General features: G+C 43.5%; 2 protein-coding genes across 5 annotated transcripts in view; both read left to right on the top strand.

Annotated features, from left to right (window-relative positions):
• The window catches only part of LOC8053273 (breast cancer anti-estrogen resistance protein 1), a 52,434-nt gene extending 44,128 nt beyond the window's left edge, over nt 1-8,306 (top strand). For all 4 annotated transcript variants that reach the window (XM_040207735.2, XM_040207734.3, XM_040500031.1 and 1 more), the window contains exon 7: nt 2,487-8,306. In XM_040207735.2, coding sequence (XP_040063669.1) covers nt 2,487-3,746 — 1,260 coding nt within the window. In that variant the 3' untranslated portion in view covers nt 3,747-8,306. The remainder of the gene's footprint in view (nt 1-2,486) is intronic.
• A 1,394-nt stretch (nt 8,307-9,700) lies between these two features.
• LOC8052408 (chromodomain-helicase-DNA-binding protein 7) overlaps nt 9,701-18,405 on the top strand; it is a 78,830-nt gene continuing 70,125 nt past the window's right edge. Inside the window, exon 1 of the mRNA XM_040500029.2 lies at nt 9,701-9,941. The gene's annotated coding sequence lies outside the window, so the exon portion shown is untranslated. The remainder of the gene's footprint in view (nt 9,942-18,405) is intronic.

The raw sequence follows: 18,405 nt of genomic DNA on the forward strand, positions 1-18,405 counted from the left end.
TCCGCATAAGCTAGATCGCCGAACACATCTGTAGGCGGAGTGGAATCAATTCCGTCGACGCATTGACGACGCGCTTCAGCTTACTTTTCAGCTCGCCTTCATTTTGTGTGCTGCGTGCCTCCTTGATTATTTTAACTTGTAATATAAGACTATGGGCGAAATAGAACCCATATTTTAAATACATTATTAGTTTGCTCAATTAAACTTGCGTGGTTCATGTGCAGTTTATGAAATAAATTGCCAGTGAGTCGCATTGCCTGTAAATTTAATGAGGATATTTTGTGTTTTGTTTCTTTGCGAGGCGCCATCGTATGTGGAGTGCCACAAATCTTCCTGAAGCGGGGACACAATCAGGCCGCCCAATCGGCTCTCGCTTCCTCACCTGCTTGTCTTACACCCTGGTTCAGACGACGAAGTCGGAGAAGAAACCTAAACAAGTCACTTTTCGAATGGAGGCCTTTGTCTCTTAAATATTTTACGTTGTCAAAGGCTTGGTAACAGTAAGTTATGCTCGGGATGTGTACACCTATGATGGTAAGAAAATCAGGATAAAAGCGGTAAAATTATGCTACCCAGTTACCCCATATAATCCAGAAAAATTATCGGGTCTTCCAGAGAAAAATGTGTTGCCAAATTGGGACACAATGTGCTCAGCATGAAAGTAGCGTACCTGGAACTGTGCTACATTGAATACAGGCTTGTTTGTTTTGCATTGTATCTGCAACGGAAGCAGGAGCGATTGGAATATAATGGCAATCAGTCTGGAGTGTCTTGGCTACGAAGCATTATGCTGTAAAGAGAACTTTTGACTAGTGGGGAAAAGTGGCAAATTTGGGGGTTGGACAAGCAATTTTTTTTATATCTTTATTTTAAGAAAGTTTTAGCATATGGTTAAATATTATGCGTAATAATGTAGCAAAAAAGCTTAATAAAAAAACAAACAAATAAAACAATGTATATACTAATGTTTGGGAAAAAAAGTGAGAACAAAAAGTCAAATATGCGGAAGTATTAAATAAAACATACTATGATTTTTAAAAATCATAAATATACAAAGTGTGCATGCACACCACTGTCACTTTTGAAAGTTAGAGAGCTCTAGGCAATACTGTCTTTTTTGGTCTGTTGGCAAGTGTGCTTCCGTGCCATTGTGCCATTCAGAGACGCTGTTGCCTGCAGATGTGTGTGTCTTCAAGAACACTTTTGATTTCGCACAAAAACTTTTTTTGTCACAGCACTGCTCTAACTTCTCCTCTGGTGGTGTTTTTGTGAGTTGTGGCCCAGATAAAATGTGTACCCCGGCTCTGCCAATATTCTGCACCTCAGAGGTGAAACTTTGCTGTAGGAGCTGAGCTCAAATGATTTAACATCGTCCACTGTCCTCACTGCTGCTGTCATCCAAAAAACAAGCAGCAAAGGCAGTTAAATTGTGCAATTGAGGCCATTTTTGTAACAATTCACAATGTCAGCAGGATGCCATGTTTGACAAATGTCACCGTTGCACAGAGATTCATTTCTGATAGCTCACCAGCTTGGGAGAGAGTGCATAAAAAAAAAATCAAGGCTGTAGTTCTTTGGCTATCCATGAGGGGATGCAACATGTTCCTGTGCACCAGATTTGAATTTCGGCAGCACAAGGAATCCATGATCACGGGTGATCAGTGGCCAGTGGGCGCGATACGGAGAATTGGCGCCCAATTGAATCTTGAGACTTGTTATGTATTGTGTATAGCTGTATAGTTCTGTATCAGGGGGCCTTGTTGAAAGAGATTATGGTGTAAAATTAGGCATACATATAACCAAAATGCAAATAACAGTCACAGATTACCATAATACCCCAAGATAGCCCACCTAAAATTGAAAGCAAATTGGGTGAAAACAAAGAGTAACTTTTGGTGTGGGATAAAAAAAAGTTGGAAAAACAGAAGTTTTAAATTTTATGACCTGTGAAACTTGTGATTGCAGGGAGGGGCGATGAACCAAAGACGACTGTCCTTCTCTGTCAGCAATGTTCACTCATCTCCCGCCTTGGCTAAGTAACACCATTTCTGCCAAGGTCACCATTGGCCAGGGCCCTGTACTAAGTGGGCTATCCTTTGGTGGTTCTGAAAAAAAGAGCAAATTATGCCGAAAATGGGGGTGGGTTATCATGCGAGGGTGGGGCGTCTCGGGACACTACGGCAAGATTTTTATTCCTTTTTAAAAGTGATGCATAAGGCTTGACTAATGGAATGTACTTTACTACAAGACCCTTTGTTTGAAAATAACCCGCGCAATAAATGAAATATTTTCAAACTGGGGTAAAGGTGCAAAAGTAGGTCCCACATATCTTAATCTTCCAATTTTTTAAACTCTAAAAAGACCCGCAGCATCTGTTGAGTGAAGCTACGGGCAATGCCTAATCGAGAAACCTAAATCAGGCTAGAAAAGACATGGCATTGAACTTGGTTTCTATGATAAATAATTTTGGGGGCATAACCTTGCAGGTTACACGTGACGCCCCGCTGCCACTTGTCATGGACGAAACTGATTCGAAGCGGCATTCATCATCGAGCAGCGACTCGCGTGGCTCCCGGGACTATGAGGCGGTGGGAGAGCTAAGAGAGCTGCACTTGGAACGGGATGCAGCACTGGAGATGCTGGTCAAAGTGCAGCAGGAAGTGAGCAGTGCCATCAGCAAGCTCTTTTCGCTCACCCACTCGACACTCAAGCGACAGGAAAGCGCCACCAACGAGAGCCGTCTTTACGACCTCAAGACCAGCTGCCACAAATTGCGTACGTCACTGCGCGAGTTCCTCAACTTTGCCCAGGGGGCTCTGGCCAATGCCGCCCATTTGGAAGACCGCAAATTGTGCCAAAAGCTAGCGAGACTGGCCAAACCGCTCGTCGACTCGTACCAGGTGGTGGTGACCACCACACAGGCGCTTGACGACAAGGGCTGGCAGATCAGCGCCACCCGAGACACCTCGGCTGGCCCCGACGAGCTTGACCAGCTCATTGCGTGCGCTCGCGGCCTCACCGAAGACATCCAGCAGATTGCGTCTACTATACAGGGAAACTCGACACTCATCTTCAAGAAGTCGCCGCTCATCAGTGAGTCCGGGAGACCGATGCAGGAGAGGCCGCTGCCTGTGCCACCGAAGCGAGACGACGACCAGTGGGCCAGCGACTACGACTACGTCAACCTCGAGTCCAAGGCTTCGGTCGAGAGGGAAAACGAGGAAATCAAGGCTGCCCTGCCGGCAGAGCTGGGACTTTCTTTCGACAAGCTGCTGCAGCAGTCTCAACTCATTGTCGAAGGCGTGGTTCAGGAACCACCGACGCTCTCATGCGCGGCCAGCTTGGACCAGAACGACTTGCAGATTCTCAATTTCTACGGGGCTCAGATTGACACCCACATCCTGTTTCTGACCAGTGCCATCGACGCTTTCCTGGCCACCATCGAGAACAACCAGCCGCCCAAGGTGTTCATCGGCCACAGCAAGTTTGTGGTGATCAGCGCTCACAAGCTGGTGTACATGGGGGACACAGTATATCGCAACGTCCTCAACGCCGACGTCCGAGCGCAGGTACTGCAGTGCTCGAGCAACCTGTGCGAAGCCCTCAAGGGTCTCATCAGCAGCACCAAGAAGGCGGCTCTGCAGTTCCCGTCCGTGGCGGCTGTCCAAGAAATGGTGGACAGCATTGTGGACGTCTCGCACCTGGCCAACGACCTCAAGGTGTCCGTCACGCAGGCCACGAGATAACCATCTTGCCTGTTGTGACGGATGAAAGTCACATCTACCTGCTGCGTCACTTGCTTGGCCGTCGAACAAGAGGCTCTCTTCCAGGAGCACAGGACATTGAATGGGCATCGGGCTGGTCTCTTGGAAGGTTTCTCAAGGGGGCAGCGCACTAACGAATTCTCCGGAATGGTATCGACAGAGACCGCATCTGGTATGCGGCATAGAGAGCAATAGGTTTTTCTGATCGTTGGTAGGAATATGAAGCGATTATGAGTACAGGGTAAGGGTCGAAGGGTAGGTGCACTGCCAGATTTGCATTCACTTTACTATTGTCTTTTTCTCGCTATATTGAGCCCTATTCAACTTACCCCCATTAAGTTGCAGTTTTTAGTGTAATATTGCATGTGTGCCTTTGCAATGAAGTCCTTTTTTTCCCATGGAGTTCTGACAGGCATTGTTTCGGCATAAGAATGCACTTATTTGAGTTGTTAGAGGCAAACAGATATTGTTTTACGCAAAGCTGACTGCGCATTAAGTTGCATTGTTACACATTTTCCGCGCAAGATAAAACTGGGATTTTTTTTTGTGTGGGTTTCTCACATCCAATGATTCTGTATCTAAATATGCTTGTAATTGAATTCAGAGTGCATGTATATCGTCTGCAATGGTGTTTGAGTGGTAGTCTATTTAGTATCTCAAATCAAAGATTGTAGACAAAAGGGATGTGCTCACAGCGCATGAATGGTAATGATTCAATGTGTTGTTCAACCCCCGAGAAAGTGGCAATTTATGATTTTTGCTTTGGCAGAATATGGCTGCTAAGGCAGGGCTACAATGCACCAAGCATCTCTCGTTGCACATGCCAAACATGGGTGTCGGCAGGATCCATTTTAGGGAGCGGGGTGCAATCTGGGCTTTAGTGTTCAAGTGAACACAAATTGAATGCTAATCCCTAGAGTTTACAGCCTGTTATGTATTGAACTCTGCAAGAAACCAAGTTTTAGACTACAATTCAATTACTTTTTTTAAAAGGAAAATAACGAGTATAGTTATTCAGGTCCGGTTACGAGAACATCATCTAAACCCAATAAAAAAACTAGGGCACTTTGCCTAAAAATGAAGCTGGTAAGATCACATTTCAAACTTATTCTACCCTTTAGTTTACTGTGGAGTGAGCACGAGCTCCTAACTTTAGAATGGGGTCCCATTGCAGGAGGAATGACCCACTGTATCTCTCCTGTGTTCCTGGTGCCTCAGCCTTTGTAGATTGGAAGCCTCCAGACTGTGGTCTAAGGAAGTTCCATTTCTTTTCCTAAGCATGGAGTAGCTGGCACCGTTTCTAAGGCCACCAAACTCTCCAGAACCCTAATTTATTCTTTTTTTTTTTTAAATCCTACTTCCTTTGTTGGTTAAATCTAAGGGAAGAAGTTTCCCCTCAGCTGAATGTACCAACTTCCGTGTCAAGTTCCCAAGTGAATATTTTTAGATTTCAGCATGTGCACAACCTTAATGCTTTGCAATAGCTGCTCTAAAATAGGTGCCTTCGTGAAAGAACATGACCGATTGTTGTAGATCCCACAAGGAATATTGGTGCGAAGGTCAAACTGGGGGGTAGTGAACCTTTTGCAGAAATACCAGTTCGAGAGTAAATGTATTTGGTACACTCGCTCTCTTCCTTCCATCTCGTCGAGCAGAGGGGGAAGGTGGTTTCGTTGTACAAACTTTGGGGCCGAAGATAACCCTCAATGGGGACAAAGGCGAAGTTTGGGGGAGCCGTACCTAGGTCATGGCAGATCAATGGGGAAACAGGATGTAGCCGATATTTTGGGTGTCGAACAGCCTTGAACCCAGTTGCGTGTCTAGGTGGCAGCACACATTTGGAACAAGGTGGGTCAGATGTTTACCCAAGGATTAAGAACTGGATTTTAGTAGTGTCGTAACAGGAGGGGGAGGGGAGAGAAAATGCCTCCTGCTAGACATTTTAGGCATATGCAGTAAATAAGGAAAGGAAAGATAAATCTCCTTTTCCCCCGCTGGGTTCTTTGCGTCATCTACCTCCATCAGCGTGGGGCACAGATTGGATACGAGTGCTGCGTCGGTTTTTGGCTGGTGTTCATGTTCAACCGGTGCTTTAGGTTGAACACAAGCCCCAGTCGAAGGCTGCATCAGAAACAACCAAGTTATCCAGTGAACCCTTAGGAGCGTGACTGTTCGATCTCCTGCCCAACAGTCATAACTTCAAAAACCTGAGCGAGGAACACATGGAAAAGGGGACAAACACACCTCTTTTCTGTGTGTTCCTCAGTCGTGTTTTTGTCACTATGAAGTAACCAGTTAGCTTGTTTTTTTTTTTTTTTTTTTTTTTAAGTACCACTACAAAGAATAGCCTTTGAGACTTCCAAAGTGATTCAAAATGTCTGGGATAAGTAGGCTGTATAGATACTTAGCTAAGACAGCCTGCTCACTGAATTTGCAATTGTGAACTTTGCACATTTTCTCCCTTTCCTACCTTCCCTACTTTAACAGTCGGCCAGAAGTATGTGCGGGGCATGACGAGTCCTTGCGCATAGGCTCCTCAGACTTGCTGACAAACCACTGTACCCAAACCGGTTGGCTAGTGGGAAGTCTTTTTGGTACCCTCCTGCTGACACCCATGGTGCCAAAGAATGTGCATCTCGTGTTGAACAGTTTGAAAATTCACTTGTTTCGTGTTGTCCGTTTAGTATGCCGACAGTGCAGCCCACAAGCACCTGAGCGGTGCACAGGATGGGTGGTGCCATGATCTGAAATAATTTTTTCTTCTCTCAAATATTCGCTCGTTCTCGACGATTCTTTTGAGGAGAAATCACCGACATGGACTGCTTACTACATTTCTAGCGGTCATGCTTTGCATTGCCTCTTGGTGGCAGCGCTTTCAATTTGATGGCGACTCGTTATGACGACTAGAGGAATCAATATCTTGGTTAAATGTGCTGTCATACTTTGGCCAAAGGAGGTAGGAATGTGAGACAACCAGTCTTCTTTTGCACTCTGCACTATGTCGTGGCAATAATTGAACTGCATGCCTTTTGCTTTTTTGGTTGATTGCTGTCAAAGAACTGAGGGAACAGTGGTAGCACATTCATGTTTCTTTTGATAGTAACAGTAATCCAAGATGGGTAACATCATATCTGATTGAAGTTTTGCTGGTCTTCCTTGGCCATGGCCTCCATTGCTTTGCAATGTGGACTGTCAAATTTAGCTTTTCACCATCTCAATTGCGCCATTTTTGTGTAAAGTTAGTCTGTTTCAGATACTTGTGTTGCATGTACGAGTGTGTAGAAAGTTGGCATATTTGACTGTTTTTATCGGCATGAGTTGAATCGTTTTTATACGCGAGAGAATGGATGGTCATAGGCTCCGTTGGAGTTGTGGAGTCGAGCAGTTCCGACAATGTGCACGAAACGTGGGAAAGTATTACAGGAGATTACGGACAAACACGCGTGTATATAGACCAGGGAGTGTGTGCCAGCTGCAAAGTTTCTGTTGCAAAGCCGTGTGTATCTTCCACCAAGTGGCCTAGCTCATGTAAGCCATTTGTTACTGTATTCATACTCCAAGTTTGATCCCTTTTACAAGCTTCCATACCTTCTGTGAACAGCAAACTTTCTCTGCAGCAACAAATACAGGTACCACAAGACACTGCTTTGCAGTCCAAGTAAACTATGAGAAGTGCTAAAAGCACTGTGTATAAAGTGAGGGCACACACTGCTGTTGTACTGATTCACAGTTGTGTCGATACTGTTTTTTTCCCCTCAGTTTACAGTGGTAGGTTTTAGCACTTTACAAGCTCCGTTTTTGTCCAAGCTGTTAACAAACATTTAATTTAGACAAGCCTTAAAACTTTCTGCAGCCCGGCAAAAAAAAAAAAAAAAAGCATTCCTAGTCAAAAATAGGGATTTGATCTCAGTGCAATTTGAGTGGACAAGTGTTTTGTGCAATTAATGTTTGTTTCGACTACTCTCTACTAATGGGATATTTCCTTTAAACTAAATGGCTGCTCCGGCGATGAAACTTTCACATTTCGGCTTCCACTTGACTGGTGAAATTTTTCAGATATAAATCCCAATATATATTTATTGAATTTACTTGTTACAGCCATCAAATTACCCTCAGTCATTGTTTGTTCACGGCCCATTTTAAGTCACTTTGTGGAATGACGAGTTTTACTTCCTTCGAAGTGTACTGCTGCCAGCTTAGACAGAGGTCACTACTGAGATGATAACCTAATTTAATCCGAGCTTCTGCTTTCATATATAGAATAAGTAAAAATTTAAATTTATAGAAGAGGCTTCCCAGTTAAGTTGAGCATCAATGTTTGCTTACATTGATGGTCCTTGCTTAATGCATATTCCCTTTTTCTACTGAAGGAGTACTACAAGATGTAAATTGTGTACTGTAATATCCTCACGCGATGCGATGAAAACTTATCTCAATGAACGCAAAGGTTGTAATAATCGTCGTTTTCAATAAATGGTCGTTTTGTACATTATTACAAACGGATATTGTACATATATATAATAAAATTGTACTCGGTCTCTACATGATTGAATGATCTTTGTGTATTGTCCTACTTCACACACAAACTAAATAGAGAAAAGCTGTGGACATGACAGAACCTCGGCCCCATGACGGCAGCATAGATGTTTGGTAAGTTTTTTTTTGGAAACGAAAGCCAAATTACTGATAGTGACATTTGAGTGCCATCCTGCAGCTGTCTCGACATTCCCTTTGCAAGAATACATAGCAGTAACAAAACAGTTGATAGCAGAAGCTAGAAGAGGGAGACAGCGTGTTCCCGAAGCATGTAGTGACACGAGTACAGGCCTAGAAGAAAATAAAGCAGCAAACTATGGTGATGGGACCCTCCTGAAATGCTCAAGATGACAACTGTTGGCCTAGAATGCAGGCCCGCCCCGAAGTCAACGCGGACAGGGCACATGGAGGTTACGACGAACGACCCTCGTGCTAATGTCGCAAGACATGTGCTCGACAGTGTGTAACGGCGACTCATGCACTGAAAACTGTAAAGAAAAGTTAAAAAAACAACAACAAGAAAACGCCATCTTGGGAAGACTGAGGTCGCGGATTGCGCAGCTGCGCGCCTGCTTCGCCATCTTTTTCGACGTCGAACCAGTCGAACGGTCGAACCAAGCGGGGCGTAGGAGGCACGGACCTGAATAATGTGCGGAGCAGACAAAGATGTAAGCAGTTTATCCGAACGACACAAACAACCTAAGCAGCCAATTACGATTGCTCAAAGTACGCGGCTCGTGAGAGCATCAAAGTGATCAAAGTACAAGAAAGTAAAAAAAAAAAAATAAAAAATAAAACAACACAAGGCGGTGAACCCGCGCATGATAGCCACTTATGTGAATGCCGATCATGCGCTCTCCACAGAAAGGAAGCGCTAGATGCGTGCTACTGGCCGTCTTGGCCCAATCTCGACCGCCCAGAGGGCCCGAAGGGCGAGAACAGCGGGCGACAGCGCAGAACGCAGGGGCAGCCAGGGTGCCGGAGTCGGCGACGTCTCACTGGAAGCGAAGGATGGCCGACCGCGCTGCCGGCGACAACGTCAACGCAACGGGTCAACCGGCGGCGGCACGATCAACTGCTCGTGGACACACTGCACGCGTCGGACGCCAGGTGCGCATCAGCGATGACGCGGTCGGTGACGCCGGTCCAAGCCGGGCGGCCAGGCGACGGACGCGACGGATCCCTGGCGTTTTTCTCGCGAAGCAGCAGCAGTGTTTTGGGGCCTAATACATCCGGGAGTTTATGAAAATCTTCGACCTCTCATTGGCCGCAATGCCGGGGATAGAAAGAAAAACATAACTCTTTGCTCGCGACCATCGTGTGAGCTTGTCTTTCATTGGCCGATCACCAATAAATGACAATTGTCATTTACTGGTCGCCGGGCTTTAATATGCTGAGTGGCGGTATCTTCTCGATTAACTAAGCCCTGGGAGCTTGGAAACGTGAGTTTACGACGATTTTAACTCAAATACGATACTTCCGCAAACAAATTCATTCGATAGTAGTTTTGTGTCGACCAATCAGAGACGTCGTAACATGGCGTGCTAGTCCTAGCAAGATGTACAATGTAAGCGACCAAAGCGACTCAAACTTGACAAAAATCGCCTGTGAATGTTGTTTGTTGCACTAGAATAACCCAAGGTAAGTACCCGATTCGTTTTATGAATTGCACGTGCAACTCCCGAACACTCCCGATTGATCGGGATTGGTCGGGATCGAGGTTTAATTGGAAAGATAAGTCCGAGCCGATTATCATTTGGCAAAAGTGATCATGAATTGGGTAGCTGAAGATGGGCCTAAAATGGCGTTCAAAGAAAACTTGTGCTCATTGTTCTGGCGTGTTTGCGAAAAGAATCCGGCGGTATTCGCGCTCCCAGTGTTCTCTTTGTGAGACGCCGAGATCGAGCGAAAGGTGAGGAAAAGCGAAACGGGTCCGAATGCCAGTGTGCGATTTGTGCGGGTGCTCCGTTGTCACTGCCGCGGTATCGAGCGAAAGCGGGAAGGGTCCGCGGACACTGGACGACCGTGTTACTAGCTCGCTAATGATCATCTCGTTAGGCTTAAGGCTAATCAAACACTGACCACCGGCTATGCACCGCTCGATCTTCGACGTGGACCGTACGGCATTTTGCTCGCGCTCCCAGAGCCAAGAATGCGGGACGGCCACGGCGTCGTCTCTTCCGCTCGTGCGGTGCATAATCTGTCGGGCGCCCTGACATATTTGCTCGCGGCCCCGGCGGGGCCCACCGGCGAGCCGCGGTTCTTTGCCTGCTCGACTTCGCTGGCGTGCGTTTCCAAGCGGCGTGACCGCCGAGATCGCCGGCAGCCAGCCAGCGTGCTTCGAGCAGCGCGACTTGCCCGAGCCTCGCTGTCATGCCCCAGCTCGGGCGCTTCGACTCGCGATCGGGGTTCTGTACGGGCGTCCGCTTCCGGCTTCACCAGCTTTGTGCCTTGCGGTTTCGATTCTCTCCAAATACCCGATTCGCTCGCATTAATTGCCTTCATTTCAAAACCAGCCGGGCTGCATAGGCGTGCTTATTAACGCTGGCTAGACCTCCCTCCCCTTCCCCCGCTCGGCTCCCTCGCTCCATTCGGCCGCAATGATTGACGGAATTAAGCTTCTTTGAATTTTCTCGTCGTTGGTGGTATGAGTAAACCAACTGATTCGCGATCACGTGAGACTCGCTGTTGCGCCTCTCTTTCGAGCCTTTTGAGTTCGCTTTACGAGTTTGGGCGCGGGCTACTTGGTAGAGTTTCGTCGAACTAATCAGTCTTTGAAGCGGCACTAATTTCTAAGCTCACAGGCTAGCTGATGATAAGCGATCGTTTCAGAATGCCCCAGACCAAGGTCAGGACGTTACTCACGAAAGACCGCACGTACCAAGCCTTTATTGAACGCATCGGTCGCAAACACGAGTGTTGTTTCTGTGACTGACTTCGTGTGTTGGTCTGTATGCATGCCAGGCTCTTTCTGTCATTCTAACCGCAGTCTTAGGAAGTTTGGAACGTTCAAACAGTCCTGATTATTTTCTGGAAGCACTGGGAGTATAATCGAGGACGTCAGCCTGTGTTTAGGGCACATGCTTATGTAGCAAGACTACGGCTGTTCATTTCATTAAGTCTAGAAGGATTCGTGTCTTCTGTTTTTTCTAGTTTTCTCCACTGATCGTCTAGATGCAGCTGGTTTTTGGCCGTGTCTCCAGTACAAGTTTTCTGGGAAGAGTTGGGAATGACCTAACACAATTGATGTCTTAAACATTTCTTGAATAATCCGTAAAGCGTGGAACTAAGCGTGTACCTAATAGCATCAAAAAAGAGAAGTTTCAAAGGTCACACATTTACAGTTGTTTGGTATTTCTAGATACTAACTACATTCTGTTTTTTGGGAAGAGTTGGGGATGACCTAACACAATTGATGTCTTAAACATTTCTTGAATAATCCGTGAAGCTTGGAACTAAGCATGTACCTAATAGCATAAAAAAAGAAAAGTTTCAAAGGTCACACATTTACAGTTGTTTGGTATTTCTAGATACTAACTACATTCTGTTTTCTGGGGAAGAAAATAGGGCTTGGAGGGAGGGGGGCTGATAGGTTGCTTGTAACCACATTGATGTCCATTGAGTTAAGTGAGCCACAAGCTTTTGTACACAGATATCTAGGTGTTTGTAAGATAGTTTTAGTATTGTATTGCTCAACCCTTGCCAACTGGATATACTTTGCTTTAGTTGCCAGCCTTTCTCACTTCATTGGCATCTTCCTAGCATTTAGTACAAATTCATACAAAAATGCTTTTATGTGCTTACAAGTTCGAAAGGAAATAAGACAAGGAGGTGGTATTGTGCATTGCTAGTGTCAGCTTAACTAATTTTAAGTGAAATCAAACAAAATTCTGTGCAGTGTTGTGGGAGACAGGGGTGCAGGCACCTAGTTTTAGAAAACACTTTTCTGTAAGCGCTGATGCAAACAATGCGTTTTGCATAGCTACACCTACATGAAGGGGAGTCAATGCTAGCATGCTTCATTCTGTTGCCAGTACATTTGGCCTAGCTTTGAAGCAGAGCAATGTCTGCCACTTTGGCCTTGAGCCAGCTTGGCTTGCAGGAAGGTTGTACATCTTATTGTTAGCACACTCATGTTTCTCATTTTTTTACAAATAATTCACTAGTTCATTTTGAGTTGGTTTGGATGCTCTCGGATAAAACCTAATTTCGCCTCATCATTCAATCGTGAACTACCGTAGAATACCGCACATCCGCCCATTCCAGATTAAGCGCCCATTACCAAATTTGTAAGATTTGAGAAAATACGCATAGTACATTTCAATGTAAAATTGATGACCAGAAAAGCACCCATCCCCCATTTTTTTGCAATTATCTCCTAAGTATGAGTGGGCGCTTGCCGGGTATTTTACGGTAAGATTGAAGAATTCAGGTAACATGGGATTGCTTCTTAAATTGCATCATATAGATACCTAAAACGGCTAGGAGCCATTTGTTTAGCACAAAACCGTAAGGGCACTTTGATCCAAAAACAGGCATACTAAAAACCCCCCCACAAAACAGTTGCAATGTGGAAACAACTTTTTCCGATGGAGGCTCGGTGGCATGTTTGTAAAGATAGAGATTTATAAAATACAAGATGACTTTCCGTGCCTGATTTCCAAAGGTTCCTCCTCTCGAAGAGAGCTGCAATGGTCTTGCCGTAATATGTCAGCTTTAGACCCCCCCCCCCCCCCCCTCCCCCCCTCCCCCAAGCCTGACCAGTAAATCCACCCCTGTCTTTAGATATATTTTTGGTTTATAGATAAAAGCCACTGCAGTTAAAATATGTCTGGATGACAATTTACTTTTTTCCATTGGTAGAATGAAATAATGTATGTACATGCATGGTGCCAGTAGTGTGATGTATGTAAGGGCACTAGAGCCTTATAAGGGCACGAGAGCAGACAGAGTTAAAGTGCTTGCCTCATAAATTAATTTAAAATGAGCTTGTCTGTGTTGTAGCTGTAAACAACTCTTATTCACAAACCTCATGCTCAAAGGTCATTGCTCGATGCACAAAGCTGCATTTGTCATAGGAGGATAGGCAGTATTTGCAGGCTTCCCTTTATATTGATATCCAAATATCAAACTTGGTTTAGTTAACTAGATTTGTTTTTCTTTTGAAGTAAAAGTTTATAACCTCACCTTTTCTCTCAACATAAAAAAAAAAAAAAAATGAGCCAGGGAAGTTTTAGCTTATTATACCAGTAAATTGTGCACAATAGTAACCTGATGAGGATCAGCTGTTAATGGAAGTGTGCAGGCATATATTCTTTTCTTTGTAGGGATATGTGGTAATGTCCACTGACCAACCCCCAAGTTTCTTTTCCAGTTTCTCCCATTTCTGACTTTACTGAACACAGTAGGCTCTGTGTATCTTTTCTGATTATCTTGTCTTCTCATGCTTGAAGGAATGATATCACTTGTCTCCCTTACTCAGCTATAGATGGAAGGTTCTGCCTTATCACACTGACTCCACATTTGTCCCATCCAGATTTGTAGGCTACTTTGGTGTTCTCCCACCATTCTGCAGTGACTGCAATGTCTAACAAGACACGAGTTTTTCCCAACTGTAGTCTTCTGTTTTGTGAACAACTAGTCTAGCTGTGTTTTCATCCTGTCCGTCGCCTTGGATTTCCAGTAGTAAGTTTAGAATGCTGCCAAGATAATTTGCATTCAGCTTTAGTGGCATTGCATAGTGTAGAAAAAAAAGCTTTCTTCATTTATTTTTGCGGGTTCAGAGGGAACCCCATATCATTAGCTCTGCACTTTCTTGGCCATTTCAGTATTCTGCGGTAACCTTTATGTCTGACAAAGGGGACTACAGGATATTGTGTCATCTTATTTTCTCTAAATTATGGTCACATCTTTACATTGTAATTTTGTTTTTTAGGAGGCCCCTAGTGTCGTTTTTTTTTTTTTTTCCACCATGTTTTTTGAAAGCATGAGAAACTAAGTCTAAAACAGCAAGTAGATTTCCCCCAAAATATTTTAAATAATTTTTAATCATAGAAATAGATGAAACCGAAACTAACCTGCAACTTTACTGGTGCACCATCTTGTGGAGTCGGACGCTGCATATACATCAGCACATGCATCTGCTGTAGGATGCTTCCAGATGGCTCTTGACTTGGACGAGACCAGGGCCCATATAAATAGGCGCTGTATGCATCTATATGAAGCATCTATACATCGTATAGATGCACAAAGCATTGATGCATGTATATAAAGACATCCTGGCATCTTCATTGACCCTAAAAAGTTGGCTTTGTGTGGTACAACAGGGCCTTTAACCTTGTACAAGCCTTCATAATAAATTTTTAGCCCCGTTGCCTCCGGATTAAATTATTAACTTTCTTTTAACTCTTTTTTTTTTTTTTTTGTGCACTTGAAAAACATAAAAAGTAAAGCAAGCTAATACCTTTAGCTATGACAGATTCAGTCTTGGTCCATATCCTGAGAAATGAAGCAGACCAGTTCAGACAGTTTTTATTTAGTTTTTGTTTGCCCCTTTCCAGGCGATATTTGATCAGAAGGCAGGTACTACCCAAAGGGCCGAGAATTATATAGTGTTTATTCAGCCCTTTTTACTTTGACTTCAGGAAGAAGTTCTGAAGTTGCGAAATTTCAGAACTTAATGAGCAGGTGCTTTCTTGCAAAACACGGGCCGAGAACTGTGATTCAGAATCAGTGTGGCAGGACAGGTGTATCAGTACCAGGCCAGATGGCTGTTATTTGCAAACAAGAAGGGGTGAACAGATTTTTACTACGTTGCATGTGCATGGCCACTGACATGTTATTAGGTAGAATTTATTGAACATTTATTTTCTCGGGTACTTTATTAGTGGGGTATTATCATTAAATAAACTATTTTGAGGCTTTAGTCACTCGTGGCTCACAAAGAGACATTTTCCTTTCTTGCCATTTTTTGAGGGTTTATTATAAGTAGGCTTCTGGTTTTTTGGTGTTTATTTATTAGAAAAATCTGTGAATGTCTCAATGTTTATTTATTAAAAAAAAAAAAATCAGCGTATTACGGCGATTTGTTTTGTACGGATGCTAAAAATGGTGATTACTGACAAAACAAATTGCCAATGAACACCTAAGAAGAAAAAAGAAAAACTAGAGTTTAAATTTAATTAAAAGTTTGTATACACCTTCATAACACTTACAGGCTTACCGTAATGTGACAGTGCTTACAAAGGATAAACAGCGTCCGAACAGGGGTCAGTCGTAATACCTTAAAACATACTTATGTGGAGACCTTAGTTTCTTCTTATCCTGCTACCATTCTGCTGTGTGATAAAAAAAAAAAAAAATTGTGTTCTCAAGCAAAATGATTCTGCCATGAGGAAGGCAAGTTGCTCTTGCTCTGGCAAGATTCAACTGATAACGACTGCCACTTTATTTTTGAGCGCTGTCATCTAGCTCTGACCTGAATACAACAAAGACATTGTAACAATCTGTGGTGACCAATTGATTGACCTAAATGCCACTGTTCTCCAAAGTCAGTAATTCCACTGAGACGGGCAGGGTGCTTGATTCTAGGTAAGATTACACACCCGTGAACGTCTAACAAGGTGCATTTTGGTTTTAACTGATTTTGGGTTTTTGACACCAGCGGATGTTTATCGGTGTCTTTCGGTTAGGAGATGAAAGTCAATGACCTAATTATAATAAAATTTTTTTAGCTAAATAGCAGAGAGTACAGTCCCTGAGCAGTCAGATATATGCATGACAATTTGTATCATGCAGATTCCTAAATATGGTTTTATAGTTTAAAAGTTGCTGAACCACATCTTCAGAATTTAAGTTCCATATTCAAAACTAAAATTCAGTATAAAAATAGTGTCCTGTGGTGTCTAGTTCATACATGTTATTATGTAACTCGTTGAGTGTATTTAGCAGGGCTGATAAATCATGACATACAAAGACCTTCTTTGAATAAGGATTCAAGATCCGAGTGAAAATGGCAAGAAGTGAGAAAGGCTGAGAAGGAAAAGGTTAGTGCTGGAGTTGACACTAATCCTTTTCTTCTCCAGGGACGATTTGCTGACCTCTGTGGATAAAAAGGGGATTTTTTTTTTTTTTACCTACGTGGGGTCAAGACTGTGCCTAAATGCTGGTCAGAATGTCTGTTTGCCTTAGTCATCAAAGTGATTCTGCTTTTTAAGAAAGCGGGAAGAGGCTTGAAATATAAGCGAAACTCACCATATTCAAGTACTTTAGGAGCGATGTATAATGTCGCTGCAGGGAAAGGTTGTGTTATAGAAAGATGGAGGAAATACAATGTCAGTGTTGTTGTTACACCTTAGTGGTACAAGGATGGCTTGACAGCCTGGAGGGGAAGGGTTAAGGAATGAATTAACTAAAAAATAAAAAGAACAAAAAACAACATATTCTTTGGTTGATACCAGCAGAGCACGCGAAGTCCCAAAGGGATAGTAGCGTTTGTTTTGCTCAGGCACTGCACTTCGGGTTGATCCAGTCCTCGTAAGCATGTATACTGAGGTCTAGAAAACGAGTACGCTCGTGGAGCCCCGCACACTCCCACAGCAGATGTTGGACTGTGGGGAGAACACCTGCAGAGCATGTAGAACAGGTCGCTGCTCGGATGGAAGCTTAGCTGACTGCATTGGTTCGCAGTTGGAACTGGTGTGTGGAGAGGGTGTACTGCCTGGGTCATCTGTGTCAGGTGGGGGCCCTCTCTTTGGGGTGTAGACTCTCCATCGGGCCAGGACTTCCTCAGTGAGGGTGGCACCGCTACATGCTTTATGGATGAGCGCGTGAGCACCACATTTAATAAATTGATTTATATTTACATATTAGTCAATCGCTGAGTGGTTGATACACATATCTTTTACTCCAGCCAAAAAAGCTTTGGGTTTGGTTCCCCCCGAAAAACCAAGTTCTTTTATTTTACATAACTTTATGGTACACTTGCTCAATTCTGACATTGTTCAGTTAAAAAAAAAAAAAGTGTTTAGTTTATTTTTTGTTGCTCCTTCACTAACAAAATGTTGGTGACTTCACAGGTTTAACAGTCAGGATGCATTGGTTTGTGCATGTGAAAAGAAAATGAATAAATTGCAGGCATATAATGGTACTTATTTTTATATGGATACCACTGTCAGAAATAATGATCTATGGAATCTCCAATTACTCACCCGTTTTGGAGTTCCAAAAAACAGTTTGGAACAAATTCTGAACACTTTTTCAGGTTTGATACAGTTGGAGAAGAAACACCTCCATTGAATGTTGTTTCTAACTGATAGCTATATGGTAATAAGTACCATTATATATGCTTGCAATTAATTTCTCATTCGTAAACCAAGCAGAAAAGTCATGTATCCTGAGTATCAATTTGTCATGCCCAGGGGCGGACGCAGGTATTTCTTGAGGGGTGATCAGGTGTTGGTCAGCGTATCACATGTTTAAGAACACCCCTCCCCCCTCCCCCCCTTCCTTTGCCGTTTCCACGCCCCAAGTTTTTACACATGCAGAATTCAAGAGAGGGGTTAAGGGCACAGGGTAAGTCCTATACTCCCCATGCATTTGAGGCCATGTTGAGGAACATTTTTCTCGGTGACTATTAGGAGTATTCTTGTCATGTATATATCATTTTGTTCGAAATATTGTGTTTTATCCACTGAACTAGAATTATTTGAACCAATCTAAAATAAGTTTATTTTTTTATTTTTTTTATTCTAGTACTGAAATTTTAGTTTTTTTCATCTATTGAAAACTTTGTAACTCAAAAACTGCTAGGTGCACATTTTTAATTTTAGTTCAGTATTTTTGAACACCCATGTATGTGATAGGAATAAAAAATCAACCCTCTATAATGTCAGGTTAAGGAAAAAATGGTACCTATGTACTAAAAAACACTGTTTTGAGATAATTGAGATTAAAGTAAAAAAACTGGTGAATAACGAATTTCTATTGGCACCAACAGCCTCAGAGTCATTTTTTCAATAGCCGCCAGCTTGAAAGGCATTGCTAAAGTCGTGTCTTCGCCTTTAGGCTTATCGCCTTGCTTGCCGGGCCTCTTTTGTGACCTGCC

This window comes from Ixodes scapularis, unplaced genomic scaffold (assembly GCF_016920785.2).
Source record: "Ixodes scapularis isolate PalLabHiFi unplaced genomic scaffold, ASM1692078v2 PGA_scaffold9__187_contigs__length_104089568, whole genome shotgun sequence".
In the NCBI taxonomy this organism is placed as follows: Eukaryota; Metazoa; Arthropoda; class Arachnida; order Ixodida; family Ixodidae; genus Ixodes; species Ixodes scapularis.